The sequence below is a fragment of the Littorina saxatilis genome, linkage group LG3 (assembly GCF_037325665.1).
Source record: "Littorina saxatilis isolate snail1 linkage group LG3, US_GU_Lsax_2.0, whole genome shotgun sequence".
In the NCBI taxonomy this organism is placed as follows: Eukaryota; Metazoa; Mollusca; class Gastropoda; order Littorinimorpha; family Littorinidae; genus Littorina; species Littorina saxatilis.
Genome location: NC_090247.1, coordinates 45,371,977 through 45,390,636, shown reverse-complemented (window position 1 = coordinate 45,390,636; position 18,660 = coordinate 45,371,977). Strand labels below are relative to the sequence as shown.

Genomic DNA, 18,660 nt, shown 5'->3' with positions numbered 1-18,660 from the left:
ATGTTCACTTTTTTAAAGTATGAAACAAACAACCCAACCCAACCAACAAACATACAAGAACTCGAACACTAACTTCATCGGCAGATACGCTGCCTGTGTTGGTAACGGTGACAGTGACGTCAAGGTCGTGACCCGGGGTCAAGGCCTTAGGGACGACAAAGTCAGAGTAGCGGAACGTGGTGTAGGACAGACCAAAGCCGAACGGGTAGAGAGCTGGAGCATTGCTGTAGCGGTACGTCCGTCCTGACATCGAGTAGTTCACCATGTTGGGTATCTGATAAGGAAGGACAATTATATCATTTTTTCAGAATATCATTAATGGATACTACTGAAAAATAAAGAGAGAGCAAGCGAGAGAGAGCAAGCGAGAGAGAGCAAGCGAGCGAGCGAGAGAGAAAGAGAGAGAGAGAGAGAGAGAGAGAGAGAGAGAGAGCGAGCGAGAGAGAAAGAGAGAGAGAGAGAGAGAGAGAGAGAGAGAGAGAACAACAAAGAACAAGAACAAATCTTTAATTGTCTAAGGCCACAGCCCCTTACAGTTGTGGTTAAAATAACAGCAATAGTATCTGCACAGTTATAAATTATAGTCACGCATAAAATTCAACAAATACATTAAGACCCTGATGACATGTCACTGAACCTGATTTATAAGGGTTCGTCTCTTCTGTATGTGACAGGGGAGGCTACCGCTCCTTTCACAGCAGACTCTGCACCCGAGTTGTTGGCCTTTAAAAGTCAACACCAGTGGATTGTAGAGTTCTGTTTGTGATGGGGTCTGGTGGTTTCCGATTGTCTGTATGTTCATGGAAACCTTCGGGTTTGCATAACAGTTTTTATAGGGCTAAGAAATTAGCCCTAACATTTTCAATCCTGTTTGATTGCACTTCGCTTCCCGAGGTGATCGTAGTGTTTCGGCACACGGTTACATCTGGCGTTTGCGAGCAGGGATGGGACTCGGCATGATATGTTCAGGTAATGGCATAATATGACCACTGAACATTTTCGTGCTGTTCCCATTCTGCGAACTTGGGATGGACAGTGGTCCCCCGGTTCGGAACTTCGGGACGAAGTTCATTTCAAACAGGGGCGATTGTGACAGGGGAGGCTACCGCTCCTTTCACAGCAGACTCTGCACCCGAGTTGTTGGCCTTTAAAAGTCAACACCAGTGGATTGTAGAGTTCTGTTTGTGATGGGGTCTGGTGGTTTCCGATTGTCTGTATGTTCATGGAAACCTTCGGGTTTGCATAACAGTTTTTATAGGGCTAAGAAATTAGCCCTAACATTTTCAATCCTGTTTGATTGCACTTCGCTTCCCGAGGTGATCGTAGTGTTTCGGCACACGGTTACATGTAACATGAAGAACACAAATCTGCTGAAGCTGTTCATCACATTATCCTCATTACTGCCACAGAAATACACAAGTTGTTGTTGCAGCGTCTTAGAGTTCGAGATTTTCAAATACTTTGCTCGAAGGTCTTGATAAAAAGGACATAAAAATACAACATGGTGTTCATCTTCTTTATCAGCTGTACATAGAGGACAGTTTCTTGTCGTTTGGTTTGGTGCGTACCGAAACTTGTGAGCGTTGATTTCGGATACTCCTGCGCGGAAACGAGTAAGAGCAACTCTGTACTTAATATCTTCGATTAATTCAATGTATTTCTCTTTTTCCAAGCATGTTTTGTAACAATTATAAATGTCGAAACGTTCACTGCATTCTAAAAAGCAGAACCATTCTTGACAAAAACAATCTTGTAAACGTCTTTTAAACTCTTGTAAGAAACACTTCTCATTTCCAACCATTCCGTACATCCACACAGCAGCAAAACCATTACAACATAAAAGACTCTGCACATGTGAGACCCAATTTGTGTGGCCCTTCGATGCCAAATTACATAAAGCTTTATATGCAATCTTGGAATATCCTGAATCAGGTCGCTTCAGCAGTGTAAACCAGTATTTCACACATCTGACTGCAGAGTTAATATACAGCGGATGTCTTCCCAATTCACCATACACAATGTTGTTTGGAGTTCGAATTGTCACTTTCAGGAACTTTTTACACGCAAACAGGTGGACCCTTTCCACAGAGTCATACTTTCCATATCCCCATAGCTCTGAACCATACAAGAGCATAGGGGCGATCCGTGCGTCAAACAGTTTGAAAAACACCTTTGCCGAATGGCAGCCAAGTCTGTTCAGTAATCTAACGATTTCGATCACTCCCTTTTTCGCCATGGTTGTCTTTGTTTCTACTGCAATGTTCCAGCTCAGTTGGGTGGAAAGGGTTACACCGAGATATTTAAACGAGTTCACAATCTCAAGACGATCCATTCCGTAGAACCACTTCTCTTTCTGTGCAATGTGCCCGCCCTTTCTAAAAACCATGACCATAGTCTTTGTCAAGTTCACGTTCAGAGAGAGAGAGAGAGAGAGAGAGAGAGAGAGAGAGAGAGAGAGAGAGAGAGAGAGAGAGAGAGAGAGAGAGAGAGAGAGAGCGCACTGAACTAAGGCCACAGACCCAAATAAATTTACAAACCAGGGCGGGGGGGGGGGGGGGGGGGGGTCCAAAAATATGGTAAAAAAATGAGAGGGAAATATACAACAAAGGTATAACTGATTGTACTCAAAATTCAAGATTAACATATATATTCATGTAATATTTACCTCAGAAAACAACTGTCTTCTTCTGATCGCATATATACTACTAGAGGAAAACCCGGCTTCGCCGGGTGAATCGCGAGACAGAGACAGACAGCGTGGCGGTTCACCACAATCACCTTTGAAGGCGAAGTCCTCTCAAACGGGATTGACAATTTTAGAGCTTATTTCTAAGCACTATATTAACTGTTATGGTTTCTCAAAGGCCAGAACATACAGACAGTTAGTTAAAATTAATATTAAACTAGAGGAATACCCGGCTTCGCCGGGGTGAATCGCGAGACAGAGACAGACAGCGTGGCGGTTCATCACAATCACCTCTGCAAGCGAAGTCCTGTCAAACGGGATTGAGAATTTTAGAGCTTATTTCTTAGCCCTATATTATCTGTTGTGGCTTCTCAAATGCCAGAACATACAGACAGTTAAGTTAAAATTAATATTAAAAGTCCTACGGTTTTGAGCCATTAAGGACTTGAGTGTTTGTCCGCTTTCAAAAAGAGGAAAGAAAGAAACAAAAAATAAGGAGAGGAGGGCAGGGGGTGGGGTTGAGTTGATAATGCTCTGTGGAATTTGTTAAAATGAAAAGTAGTTAAGATGTTTCTTGGTAAGAATTATAAGTCTGTATTCTATATCTTGAATAACGGGCTTGTAATATTTTTTTATTTTATTTCAAATCGAGTTAAAAAGTGGAACCTTTCAGGATCACCAATAAAACCAAATAGATGAGCAAGTAAGAGGAACACGAACAATAAATCTCAAAACTTTTTACAAATAAAAGGATTAAGATGTAAGCCACGAAGGCCGTGGTAATAAAAACAATATGTACAGTTTGGCGACTAGTGGGCCTTGGGTGAGGATATGTTGTCTAGAAGGTAGTCGCTGGAATCAGGAGGGATGGCGGGAGCCACTCGACCTCAAACTGAAACACGCTGATGTGATAATCTGGGCTTAGTTATACCCACAGCCCCATGTCCGAGTCCCTGACCAGTCGGCACAGCAGCAAGCTGTGTGACCAGCCTAGAGAACTGCTACTGCGCAGATAATCCTGGGGACTCAGACCATGGAGCTGCATATGGTCATATAAGGTTTTAAAGGTAATTCTATTTGTAGCGCATGGAGCGAAAATGTGTTGAAATGAATAGGGTTCTCCACAATGGCAGGACTTGTTAAAGATATGGAAGCGGCAGCCGCCGGCACGGAGGCGTCTGAAGATAGTGAGGAGGTTTGTTGGGAGATCGGGGTGTAGATCGTTCATATCAATGGGTTGATAGGACAGAGATGTTACGTACTGACTTCGAATGAGTTTACGGATTTTACTGTAGAACTCGGTTACTGAGTAGCCGATGTTAGTGTTAGCTGGGCTAGATTCTGCCGCTTCTTTGGCAGCGACATCCGCCAGTTCATTTCCCCGGACCCCTACGTGAGAGGGGACCCAGAGAAATGATACGGATGTGCCGGATGAGATTAACTGGTGACATATAAAGAGGATTTCTCTTTGTAGCTCTGCCCGATTTGATGTGTTTCGATGCAGAGCTTGTAATGAAGAGCGCGAGTCAGAGCAGAAAACTACCGCACGCGGTGTGACTGGGAGGTCATTTATAAAAGTGCATGCCATGAGCAAGGCAAATAGCTCGGCTGAGAATATGGAGATGTCTTTATTAAGAGTATATTTCCTTGAGATTTTGAGATCTGGGATCACAAAGGCGCAGCCAACGCTGCCGTCTGCAAATTTGGATCCGTCAGTAAAGACTTTTAAATGCTCCGAGAATTTGTAGTTTAGGGTTTCTTTTGTAACAGTAGCTAGGTAGACGGGGTTATCTTTTTTGGTAGTATTATCTTCACTGTCGTATATGATAGTAGGGGTTTCCTCAAGCCAAGGCGGGTAGGAGGGCGGGGGGACCCTGGCCAGCTCACTGACCTTCACCCCGCTATCGGCTAGAATGCGGTTTACTGTGTCGGATAAGGGTAGCGTTTTGGCCAAGAGTTGAGTGCTATGTTTGGTGTTGGCCTCATAATTTTGGTGCTGAGGAAAAAAGTCAGTCAGGACCTCGCAGGCAGAGTTCTCTACCGCGTGGGCTCTGACAGCATACTGAGCTGAACGGAGTTTTATCTCATCCACAAGGGGCAGCCACCCACACTCGCTGTAGACTCGACTCTTACTCGCTTGTTGGGAGAGTCCCAGAGCTATTTTGAGCGCCCTGCACTCTATAATAGCCAGTTTTTTCATGAGCGCCGGGCGCGTCGCGAAATAAGCTTCGCACCCGTAAAGGAGGCGGGAGCGAATTAATGCCCGCACTACCTCTGTGACACACTTACGCCCTCTGGCCCAGGATTGGGACGCCAGGTAGCGTATGATATAGAGATCCTTGTTGGCCTTATTGATCAGATGTTCGATATGACTGGTCCAGTTAAGTCGGGTATCGATGATAACGCCGAGGAACTTAACTTCTGAGCTCGGTTTGATAATATCACAACCTATCTTTATACTGCAGTTCCTGTACAGTTGTCTACGGGAGACAACAAGAAAGACTGTTTTATTTGAGGCTAGTTGGAAGCCGTTGGTGTACATATATTGACAGAGGTTGTCGATTTTAGTTTGGTAAGAAGATAAGTCAACAGTGTTGGTAACTCTGTTATGGCGTGGTCTATTAGTGTCTATTAAGGCGAGGTCGTCCGCATACAGAAGTACACTGGCACCGTCAACCTTAACAGAAGTAATGTCATAGAGCATGATGCTGAATAAGTTTGGCGCGATGATACTGCCCTGGGGAACCCCCATGTCCAGCGCATGGGTTTCGGACACCGAAGAGCCCACCCGGACAGACATCTTGCGATTGCTGATGAAGTTTTTGATGAATTGGTACATGTGGCCAGAGACACCGATTCTGCCGAGTTTTAGGAGTAGACGAGCATGCCAGACGCTGTCGTACGCAGATTTAATATCAAAGAAGGTTCCAAGAAGAGAATTATTACTATGTGCCAAGGTCTTTTTGATTTTTTCAGTGACGTGCACAATGTGGTCCGCACACGAACGACCTTGCCTAAAACCTGCCTGGCATGTAGGAATGATATTGTGTTTATTGAGGTGGAACTCCAGCCTCTGGTTCACCACACGCTCAAAGATCTTGCTGAGGTGGGGGGTTAGTGATATGGGGCGGTAACTGCCAGGTAGATTGCCCGGTTTTCCGCTCTTCAATACTGCTACTACTTGTGAGTCTGACCACGCTGCGGGGATAGTATCCTTTAACCAGCATAGGTTGAAAAACTGAGTGAGCAACTTAACAAAGTTAAGTGGTAGATGTTTTATCATGTGATATGATATTGGGTCTAAACCTGTGGATTTTTTTGGGTCTTTCACAGAAGAGATGGCGTTTTGGACTTCTTTTGCCTTAAACATGCAGTTTATAGGCAACTGGTTGTCATCTGGGGGGTATGTGAAACCCTTCTCCTGATCTAACCTATAATTGAGTCGTTCAGTATCTAGGGATTTTGATTGACTATTTTTGGCAAAGGTATCTGCTAATAGGTTTGCCTTTTCAGAGTCAGTTGTGGTCATTTTATCACCCGATAGTAGTGGCTTTTCTTTAGTTCTGTATCTACATTTAAATCTGCGGATTTTCTTCCAGATTTTGCCACAGTCTTTGTAATCTTTAGTTTCTTTGTGCACAAAGTTTTCCCAGTTTTGAAGTTTAGCCTCAGCGGTGATCTGGTTAAATTGTATTTCAGCTGACTTCATATTCGTGAAGTTAGCGTCTGAGCAGTGCCTGAGATATGTCCTAATGTGATATCGCTTGTTTGCCAAGGCTTCATCACAGTCTGCATTCCACCACTCATTCCTTTTGGCCTTACAGTTAGGATTTACTGATTTAAGCGGAATGTGATTATTGGCAGCAGTGAGTATACATTGACGTATGTTATTGTAAGAGGCTTCGATGTCATCCGTAAGGAGAGTTTCCTCCCTGACACCCTCGAGCTCCGCACGGAAGCTGTCCCAATTTGCCTGTTTGTAATTGTACTTTTTTCTGACCTCCGAGTTATTGCGATTAGGGGCGAAGTGGCGGAAGGTAAGAACAATGGGTAAGTGATCGGAGCCGAGGGCGTCCGGGAAAACGTTCCAGTCGATGTCAGTGACTATGGCATTTGAGCAAAGGGAGAGATCGATTGCTGACGGGGAATGGTCAGCTCTGTCTGGAAGTCTGGTTGCCGAGCCATCGTTTAGTATACAAAAGTCAGTTTCCAAAATGACGTCAGCAAGGTTGCTATTGGCATGTTTGTATCTAGGGTTAGCAGAGTCCCACAGAGGGTGGTGATTATTAAAATCACCCATCACGCACCAGTGTGCCCTGCCATGATCCAGGGATTTTAGCCAGTCGGTAGTTCCTTTTTTATTACACCCGTGGGGGTAATATATGTTAACTATGTTGAGGTTTTTGGATCCTTTTATTTCGATTTCAACAGCACATGTACTGAGATTTTCTGAACTAGGGATGAGAGGTGCAAAGGGTTTGTAATTTAAGGAAGACTTTAGATAAATAGCTGTTTGAATGAGTTGCCCTGAGCCCTTTTGCTCTACTATGGGAGGGAAGTCAAAACCATCTATAGAAGGCAGTAGGGAGCGTTTTCTCTTGACTGACTGGATAACTAAGATGTCAGCAGAGTGATTTGATATATAATTATATAGCTGAGAGAAGTTAGAGTTGATAGAGCGACAGTTCCACTGTAATATGATAAATCCGTGACCGCTTTCACCTTGTTCAGCCATTTTAACACGCACAAAGAAGGTAAGTTAAAGGGCAGATTTAAAATAGGTTAAAAAGTGGTTTTAACAGCTTTCATATCCGTCACGGACAACTGCTTGGCACCAGCAAGAGCGCCCAGCGCCAGAGTGGCACCGCCCGGAATGAAGCGTTCAACCTTGGTGTTGGAGAGTTGTGTGTATGTAGCTGAGAGGGAGTCGATCAGGTCGAGAGGACTCTGCATCTGTCTGGCCTTAACCATGAAGCCGAGGCACTGCTCGATGAAACCTTGAAGGCCTCTTTGTTGTTCATTTAAATTTGCATATTGCTCTCCTGTTTTTAGCTTATCTAGTGCAGCGTCGGCTAGCTCAAGCTCTGCCTTCTCCTGCTCCTCCCTCATCTGCTGCTTTATTTCCTGTTCAGTTTTAAGTTTGTATTCTCTGAATCTCTGGGCCAATCCCTCCTCCATTCTCCCCATCAACCTCTCGAAGAGCTGCTCTTCTTTCGAGTCCTCCTTCCTGTTCTGGGCTTTGCGTAGGAGGGAGGCCTTTAACCCGGGGGTCCCATGAAGCGGCGCCTCTGCCCGAGCCGTCTGAGACTTACAGGGCGCCTGGGGGCCAGGATTTGGATTTTGCGAAGTTGTTTGGTGCTTCGCGGTTGCAGCAGAACTGTCCGCATGAACTGGAAGGAGTGTATTGTCATGTTCGGTCATTTTGTTTTTGATTTCTTGTATTTTATTTACTTGCCCACCCAGGGGGGGTCTCTGGACAGCCAAAGAGTACCCGGACCGGGGGGTTGAGGTCCGCCGGATCGGTTGCGGAGGGGGACGCCAGAAGGAGTCCCTCATTTCCGCTGGGGCAGTCGCTGTTTTATTTTGTTGTTTGGCGAGCTCGCGCCGCGCCCGATCCAGGGCCTCAGAATATGGTATGTATGCTGCCGACCTGATCTTATTGGCCTGCAGCCTCAGTCTCATTTCCGGGCATCCAAGATAAGCGGCGGAATGCTCGCCCTTGCAGTTTACGCAATGTTTGGCCTTGGTGCACGTCGCTCCGTCGTGGCCCTTGGAGCCACATCGGGGGCAGATCTGCACTTTTGATTTGCATTGTTGTTTTAGGTGCGATAGTCTCTGGCACTTCGTACAGCGCCGCACTGGAGGAGTGTAGGGTTCGACGCCGTACACCTCACTCTCCAGAACGACGCTGTCTGGAAGAATTGCCGTTGTAAACGTGACACGGACCGCCTGAGACGGTTTCCCATCCCTAAGGAGAAGACGGCGAAAAGATCGACATACAGACAGACAAAAGCCGCTAGACCCCATCACAAACAGAACTCTACAATCAACAGGTTTTTTCCCACACACACACACACAAACACACACACAGAGAAGCCGTATATATATATATGTATATCTATATCTATAAATATATAGAGATAGGTGAGAGTGTATTTTTTGCGTGGCTATAAATTGATTCGACCTTTTCACTTTGACAGTAAGAACAACTTACGGGTGCAAGGGAAGCGTTCTGGACAGCGCAGTGACATTCTAAAAATAGTACCTCAGAAACGGGAATTTGGGGTGAACGGCGCGACAGAGACAGACAGCGTGGCGGTTCACCACAATCACCTTTGAAAGGCGAAGTCCTGTCAAACGGGATTGAGAATTTTAGAGCTTATTTCTTAGCCCTACTGATATCATCTGCTGTGGCTTCTCACATGCCAGAACATACAGACAGACAAAAGCCGCTAGACCCCATCACAAACAGAACTCTATAATACATAGGTTTTTGCCCACACACACACACAAACACACACACACACAGAGAAGCCGTATATATATATGCATATCTGTATCTATAAATATATAGAGATAGGTGAGAGTGTATTTTTCGCGTGGCTATAAATTGATTCGACCTTTTCACTTTGACAGTAAGAACAACTTACGGGTGCAAGGGAAGCGTTGTGGACAGCGCAGTGGACAGCGCAGTGACATTCTAAAAATAATAGTAACTTACAACTGAACGGGAAAGCCACACGAAGGAAGGGAGATAAACGCCAAACACTGGAGAAGATAAGGAAGAGTTACTTATAATGGTGAAATGAACACAAAAACTAAACTCATTTCAGCGCTGCGCGCTGAGAGCACGTGTTGAAATATCTCATCGATGATATTGTGTCCGGGGTGTAGCTGAATACGGTGTCCAAATTTGAAAAAGATCCACCGAGAACTTTGGCGTTGTGATGTGGTGTAGCGGCTATGGTGTGTCGGTATGGGGGCCCGGGTAGCTGAGGTGGAACCAAAATAGCTGAGGTGGAACCAAAATCGGTTCAGCGCTGCGCGCTGAGAGCACGTGTTGAAATATCTCATCGATGAGGTTGTGTCCGGGGTCTCTCTGAATAAGCCCACCAAATTTGAAGCAGATCCATCGAGAACCTTGGCCGCGCATCGCGCACAGACACACAGACAGACACACAGACACACAGACTCTAGTCGTATATATATATAGAAGTCCTACGGTTTTGAGCCATTAAGGACTTGAGTGTTTGTCCGCTTTCAAAAAGAGGAAAGAAAGAAACAAAAAATAAGGAGAGGAGGGCAGGGGGTGGGGTTGAGTTGATAATGCTCTGTGGAATTTGTTAAAATGAAAAGTAGTTAAGATGTTTCTTGGTAAGAATTATAAGTCTGTATTCTATATCTTGAATAACGGGCTTGTAATATTATTTTTTTTTATTTCAAATCGAGTTAAAAAGTGGAACCTTTCAGGATCACCAATAAAACCAAATAGATGAGCAAGTAAGAGGAACACGAACAATAAATCTCAAAACTTTTTACAAATAAAAGGATTAAGATGTAAGCCACGAAGGCCGTGGTAATAAAAACAATATGTACAGTTTGGCGACTAGTGGGCCTTGGGTGAGGATATGTTGTCTAGAAGGTAGTCGCTGGAATCAGGAGGGATGGCGGGAGCCACTCGACCTCAAACTGAAACACGCTGATGTGATAATCTGGGCTTAGTTATACCCACAGCCCCATGTCCGAGTCCCTGACCAGTCGGCACAGCAGCAAGCTGTGTGACCAGCCTAGAGAACTGCTACTGCGCAGATAATCCTGGGGACTCAGACCATGGAGCTGCATATGGTCATATAAGGTTTTAAAGGTAATTCTATTTGTAGCGCATGGAGCGAAAATGTGTTGAAATGAATAGGGTTCTCCACAATGGCAGGACTTGTTAAAGATATGGAAGCGGCAGCCGCCGGCACGGAGGCGTCTGAAGATAGTGAGGAGGTTTGTTGGGAGATCGGGGTGTAGATCGTTCATATCAATGGGTTGATAGGACAGAGATGTTACGTACTGACTTCGAATGAGTTTACGGATTTTACTGTAGAACTCGGTTACTGAGTAGCCGATGTTAGTGTTAGCTGGGCTAGATTCTGCCGCTTCTTTGGCAGCACATACAGACAGACAAAAGCCGCCAGACCCCATCACAAACAGAACTCTACAATCCACAGGTGTTGCCTCCACACACACACACACACACACACACACACACACACACACACACACACACACACACAGAAGCCGTATATATCTATCTATATATATATAAATATATAGAGATAGATGAGAGTGGATTTTTCGATAAATAGATTCGACCTTTGCACTTTTACAGTGAGGACAACTTACGGGTACATGCAAGGAAAGCCCACAACTTCTAAGGCGAACAACTCTGCAGAGTCTGCTGTGAAGGGCGACGGTAGTCTCCCTGTCACACTCGACCCCCTTTGAATGAACTTTGTCCCCAAAGTTCCGAACCATGGACCCGCCAAGCTTAGGTCCCTCCCAGGTTGGTGGAATGGGAACAGCACGAAAATGATTCAGTGGCCTGAACATTTCATGTCGAGTCCCATCCATGTCGACCACGCCAAATGTAACCGAGTGCCGAAACACCACAATCACCTTTGAAGGCGAAGTCCTCTCAAACGGGATTGAGAATAACTGTTATGGCTTCTCACCAAAGCCGCCAGACCACATCACAAACAGAACTCTACAATCCACAGGTGTTGCCCCCACACACACACACACAGAGAGAAGCCGTATATCTATCTCTATATATAGAGATAGATGACAGTGTATTTTTCGCGTGGCTATAAATTGATTCGACCTTTGCACTTTTACAGTGAGGACAACTTACGGGTGCAAGGAAAGCGTTCTGGACAGTGCAGTGACATTCTAAAAAATAGTAACGTAGTAACGGGAATATGGATTGACGCCACACCAAGGAAGGGAGATAAACGCAAAACACTGGAGAAGATAAGGAAGAGTTAGTGGGAATGGATCTGGGAAGATGAAGAGAAAAACCAAAATCGGTTCAGCGCTGCGCGCTGAGAGCACGTGTTAAAAATTCTCATCGACCAGGTTGTGTCCGGGGTCTACCTGAATATGCCCACCAAATTTGAAGCAGATCCATCGAGAACTTTGGCTTGGCATAGCGAACACACACACACACACACACACACACACACACACACACACACACACACACACACACACACACACACACACACACACACACACACACACAGACACAAGTCGTATATATATCCCCCCTGAAAAAAAAGAAAAAAGAAAAAAAAAAGATTTTTCTATGCTGATTCTATGACCATTTCTAAGTTCAAATGGCACCAGATGGCACCATTTTGCTTCTTTGGGCAAAAAAAATTTCCGGGGGGGCACGCCCCCGGACCTCCCTAGCAAATTCGGGCGCTTCGCGCCCATCACATTCACTTTCAATTCAAAGTGCCCCCCCCCCTTACAAAGCAACTGATCCGCCCCTGAGATAGGTGCTTCTACATTTAATAATTGAAGAAAGTGGCATGTTTCCAAAACAATTTAGAAATCTTAATCTTAAATCTAAATACAATGGACAATGTAATAAAAAATGTGTTTCGCTTTCTTCCAGATAGTCGCAAAAAAGGCAGTTACGTGCTGTTTCACTGTCAGTGTCACAAAACCAACTATACGAAAACAATAAATGTTAACATTTGAAATATACGTTTCCACAGCCATCATATCCTTAAAGGCAGAGTAAGCCTCCCGTAAACCATCACAGATACGGTCAGGCTTTTACACACAGTACAAACACCCTTTCATTTAAACACTCACCAATTGAGAACATCCTAGGTGCCCTCCGTAAAGAGCGAACAATTTTCAAAGAATTTATTTTTGCGTGGTTTATCTTACCCCTGAGCCATCGTGAACCCGTGTGATCCAGTTTTCCCCCTTTTCACAATGCAGTCGTCATAGTTAGTCATTTGAATGCGACTCGACGTGAGCTTATCTACAATAGCACGTTTTTTATGCACGAAACAAAAGGCTGTGGTTCACAAGAACTCTAGCGATGGCTTTTGACTGTTGAGAGAAACGACGATTTGCACTGATAAACCGGGCCGTCGTCTGCTACGACCCTTGCGTGACCCTGCTTCCGGGCTTTTCTTTTTTTTAAACTTTCACAACTTCGAATTGTTCTGATCTTGTCTTGATGAAAAACGAATTCTTTTATGATTAAAGAATGTTTGTGTAACAAGCTGTCAATTTATTATTTAGATTTTAAAAGTTAGGTCTAGCGCAAAAACGAGGCGCCATTGTTCTTCAGGGCCAAGTCCACGAAAATAAATTCTTGGAAAATGTCTCACGCTCAACAGAAAGCAGCCAGGATGTTCCCGTTCGGTGAGCGTTCAAATGGAAGTATGCTTGTACTGTATTTAGACGCTCGGGGAGCTCTGTGATGGTTTACGGGAGGCTTACTGTGCCTTTAAATGTACAATAAAAACTGTAGCGATCCTTCAATCGAATGGTTTCGGCCCATTCCTGCTTAAACATATCCATTAATCTTAATTTAAATCCTTTAATGCTGAATCCGGTCGACTAATTTGAAGGATTAGCCCACGTACTGGTATTGTGTATGTTTGTGTGCAGGAGAACGTAAACCCGCCTCTCAGTGTTGTTGCATCAATTACATATTTAACATAAGTAATAATTATCATTGAGTTTTTGTTTTTGTTTTGCTGTTCTCTTTTGTGTGTGTGTGTGTGGTTGTTTTCTTCCATACATTCATAACGAACTATGCTGCCCTCTCCATGAAAATGTACACAATAGGCCCTCAGAGGAAGCCTACGGACAGACTAGAATAGAACATGCACATAACACAGAATGTCTGCACAGCACACACACACACACAGCAATACAGCACACCGTCTTGTACCTCCTTCTGCCCTGCCGAAGTCGGGGTATCCTTTTTAATCCACCGAACAATTAATATCCACAGCCATGTGTGTCTCCTGCCTCCGAACACACACGCTACAGAGCTCGACTCGATGTGCGCAGTTCCGTATAAAAATTATTTTCCAAATTTCCCCACTGTGTTTTATAAAATAATCATATTATGAAAGCACTTACATTCTTATCTTAGTTGTTATGTATTCATTGTTAGTAAACATCGGCATTATTCATGTTTTACTTTAAACGCAATCATTGTTATTTATAGATCACAGGCACCTGATGTAAGTAGGTCACACACGTGTAAATGTTGTGCCCAGTCCTTGTTTTTGTTTCTGTTATTATTTTAGTTAGCAGGTCTAGTTGAGCACGTATTAAGTATCATGTACCCACTACTAGTCATTGTGCATTTTAGTTAATGGACTGATGATGTCATTTGTATGGAGCCGACGCACGTGCGAGGATATGTATGTGTGGGAGGGGGGGGGGGGCGCGGGAGATGGAAGCTTGCTGTATGTTATGTAATGTATATATAGTATGGGATACGTGGAAATGTGATACTATTTATTTGCATGTATGATACAGGTACAATGTGATAATTGTAGGCTTATACTAGTGATTACTGTGTGTGATACATGAAATGTGATATGAATGCTGTTTTTATATGTTATACTCTTACTTTCTCCCAAGCGCAAGACAAATTCTTCTTTGAAAATTGAAGCCAATAAAATTTGAGTTGAGTTGAGTTGAGTTTATCAGAACTTACTTATTGCATGTCTCAGCATCGATGTTCTCGTCCCACGCGCTTCATTCATAGTCTCACCTTATTTTTTTTCTTTATTTTTTTTCTTTTCTTTTTCTATTTGATTAATTTTTTTTCTCTGTAAATCCTCCTGTTTTGATTAAGTTCCCCATACCCCCCTCCTACATTTTGTTCTTCTGGTTAATAATTGTGTTGTCCACCATCATGAAAACTTGTGTAACTTAGCATTGTTATGGTCACGTCAAATAAGCATCTGCTTGAGTTCGTGTCCTAGCTGCATTTTTGTCAATTGTTTCATGTCATGTATTTTGAATAAAATTGTGTTTAAACCAATTTAAATACACGCAAAAACATGTTAACATGTCCACGCCCTGTTGGAGCCAGACGAAATAAAAACCTGTTTTTGACAATATCAGTCGAACATCAGTTGTCCAACACTTTTTCCCGTTTTCGTCCAAAGCTGAAAGCATTTTATATGACTGTTTCGGAAGTCGCTTATCATCCATTTCATGCAAGCGGAACCAATAGCGCAAACACCGTACATAAGCATGTATATACAAAGGATACCTTCCCAATTCACCATAAACCATCTTGTTAGGTGTACGAGTTGGGACTCCAAAAAACCGCTTACATGCCAACATGTGAACTCTTTCAATGCTGTCTCATCTGGTTAAACCCCATACGTCAGAGAAATACAACAATACGGACTGCACTTTTGAATCAAAAATTCGAAAAAAACGTCTCTTTTGTCATCTTTTTGAGCCTGAGGAAGACTTTTAGAACCTAACATGTACATTTGTTTGCTTTTACTGTCAAGTGATACGTTCCGCGCTTCAGACTTAAGCTATGTTTCCATATAGCGACGCGGCCGCGGCACGATGGCGAAAAACACGCGATGCCGCTAGCGAATTTCGCCGTGAGTGTTTCCATTAAAAGCGGCGCTGCAGGCGGATTTTTGTTCTTTCTGGCTTGACGTCTTCTAATAAATCGGTCAAAAACTCACACAACCATACTGTAATTAAGAGAAACTATATTTGAAGCTACATACATGTATATTGGTTACAGGGGCGGATCACATCATTTTTAGGGGGGTGGGGGGTGTCCACATTTCTTTTAGGGACAATTCGACGACGCGAAGCGTTTAGTTGAGGGCGCGAAGCGTTCGAACCTCTTAGGGGGGTCCGCGGGCATGCTCCCCCGGAAAATGTTGACAAAAACATTGAAAATGGGGCAATCTGGTGCACTCTGAGCCAAGAAACTTCCCCTAATACACCTTCCAAAAAGTAAGTTTAAGAAGACAAATTTGGATCAAATTTAAGCAAGGACAATTGATCGATCTGGTGCAACCTGAGCCAACATATGAGCCAACTACTTTCCAAAACCGTCACTTAGAAGACAAAGGCCGGCTCCTAGGCGGGTCCGGGGGCATGCCCCCTCGGGAGAATGTTGATAAAAATCAAGGAAAATGGAGAAATCTGGTGCAATCTGAGCCATCAGTTTTTCTTTAGTCTCAATTTAAAAAAAAAAATTTAAGCTAGGGGGGAAGGGTTCCGGAAACCCCGGAAACCCACCCTGGATCCGCCCCTTGGTTAGAAAATGTAAAAGACGAGAAATGTAAGAAAAAAAACTCTTTTGTTTCAACAAAATGCTCAAAAAGCGGATCGAACATTTGACAACATTTGAAAAAATTCTTGCTGGTGCAGCTCAGGGAATACATGTAACTGACAAAAAACACACATTCAAAATAGAATAAAAACTTGGTTGTGGGGGGTCCTCGAATAATTGGAAAGACTTAGACCACGCCCACTTTGGACGCGAATATCGCGCGGCAGCAATTTTTTTTCGCTCCCTGGAGCGAACAAAATCTTGACGCCGTGCCATCGCGCGGCACGTCGCCGCCCCGCCGCCCCGCCGCCGTCGCGTCGCGCATATGGAAACACGATTTCTTTGTTACTACTGTTGCGGTCGGTTTTGACGCTGCCGCCACCTCGCCGCAACCATCGTGCCGCCGTCGCGTCGCTATATGTTCTTTAACATGGTTGTAAATTTTTAAAAAATCCAAAAACAAAGAGACTGCCAACGTTCCAAAATTCAGAATCAAAAAACAAGAAAGGTAGGTTGTTGGAACGTTTGTTATTGACAAAACAATACATTCACAAATATATCGACCCAACGGTCTTTAAAGTGCACAGACAAACAATTAATAACGAAAACTTATCTGGCTGATTTTTTCTTCCGCCTGCCACGAAGCCGCAAGCAAATGAATGATTATGAATGCTTCGTGGCAGGCGGAAGAAAAAATCAGCCAGATAAGTTTTCGTTATTAATTGTTTGTCTGTGCACTTCAAAGACCGTTGGGTCGATATATTTGTGAATGTATTGTTTTGTCAACAACAAACATTCCAACAACATACCTTTCTTGGTTTTTTTATTGTAAATTTGAAACCAAGGTAACAACATTCGTTCACAACATCTAACTTGTGACCATCATAATTCCATTTTTCGTTTTCAGCCAAATACCCTCCCTTCCTAAAAAACATAACTTTTGTCTTTTCCTTGTTTACTTCCATTTATAAATCTGGACAACAATCTCTCAAACAGTCAAGCTGATGTTGTAGTCCAACAGGGGTGGAGGAAAACAGAACAACATCATCCGCAAAGAGGAGAATAAATAATTCCATCAAACCTGGCAACATCTGTATACCATGTTTTCCCACAGAGGTAATATGTACCGCAAGTTGATTGATAAGAAGGGAAAAAAGTGAGGGACTCAGCACACATCATTGTCTGACACCCTTTGGACAATAAAAAAACTCAGAATATATGTTATTCACCAAACTAGCATACATAGCCTTCAAGGCACAGTAAAATCTACCTGTAACACCTTCTCGTGTCATGGGTTAATCTTGATCATCTGCGATGCCGTGATAAAATTGAGTGCAATGTATTGGTTTTTATATTTAGTCAAGTTTTGACTAAATATTTTAACATCGAGGGGGAATCGAGACGAGGGTCGTGGTGTATGTGTGTCTGTCTGTCTGTGCGTGTGTGTGTGTGTGTGTGTGTGTGTGTGTGTGTGTGTGTGTGTGTGTAGAGCGATTCAGACTAAACTACTGGACCGATCTTTATGAAATTTGACATGAGAGTTCCTGGGTATGAAATCCCCGAACGTTTTTTTCATTTTTTTGATAAATGTCTTTGATGACGTCATATCCGGATTTTCATGAAAGTTGAGGCGGCACTGTCACGCCCTCATTTTTCAACCAAATTGGTTGAAATTTTGGTCAAGTACTCTTCGACAAAGCCCGGGGTTCGGTATTGCATTTCAGCTTGGTGGCTTAAAAATTAATTAATGACTTTGGTCATTAAAAATCTGAAATTTGTAAAAAAAATTAAAAATGTATAAAACGATCCAAATTTACGTTTATCTTATTCTCCATCATTTGCTGATTCCAAAAACATATAAATATGTTATATTCGGATTAAAAACAAGCTCTGAAAATTAAATATATAAAAATTATTATGAATTTTTTTTTTCGAAATCAATTTAAAAACACTTTCATCTTATTCCTTGTCGGTTCCTCATTCCAAAAATATATAGATATGATATGTTTGGATTAAAAACACGCTCAGAAAGTTAAAACGAAGAGAGGTACAGAAAAGCGTGCTATCCTTCTCAGCGCAACGAATACCCCGCTCTTCTTGTCAATTCCACGTGCACTGCCTTTGCCACGGGCGGTGGAGTGACGATGCTACGAGTATACGGTCTTGCTGCGTTGCGTTGCGTTCAGTTTCATTCTGTGAGTTCGACAGCTACTTGACTAAATATTGTATTTTCGCCTTACGCGACTTGTTTATCTTTTACCACCTTCCTGCATATTACGTGTGTGTGTGTATGTGTGTGTGTGTGTGTGTGTGTGTGTGTGTGTGTGTGTGTGTGCAGTATATATATGGCGGACGTGTCATATATCTCATATATATATATATGTCATATATAACTCATATATCATGTGCGCGAGAGTGTGCGTGCGAGAGTGTGTGTGTGTGTGTGTGTGTGTGTGTGTGTGTGTGTGTGTGTGTGTGTTTGTGTGAGTGTGAGTGTGTGTGTGTGTGTGTGTGTGTGTGTGTGTGTGCAGTATAAATATGGCGGACGTGTCTGTCTGGAGTACTTTGGGTGTTCTTACTTCATATGATTTATTGTTCTTATTTTTGTTTTTTTAAGGTTGTT

At 43.3% G+C, this 18,660-nt stretch overlaps 1 protein-coding gene across 1 annotated transcript in view; it reads right to left on the bottom strand.

Moving 5' to 3' along the window:
- Nucleotides 1–18,660, bottom strand: part of LOC138960784 (uncharacterized) — a 31,652-nt gene that overhangs the window by 1,750 nt on the left and 11,242 nt on the right. Inside the window, exon 11 of the mRNA XM_070332433.1 lies at nucleotides 74–274. Coding sequence (XP_070188534.1) covers nucleotides 74–274 — 201 coding nt within the window. The remainder of the gene's footprint in view (nucleotides 1–73; nucleotides 275–18,660) is intronic.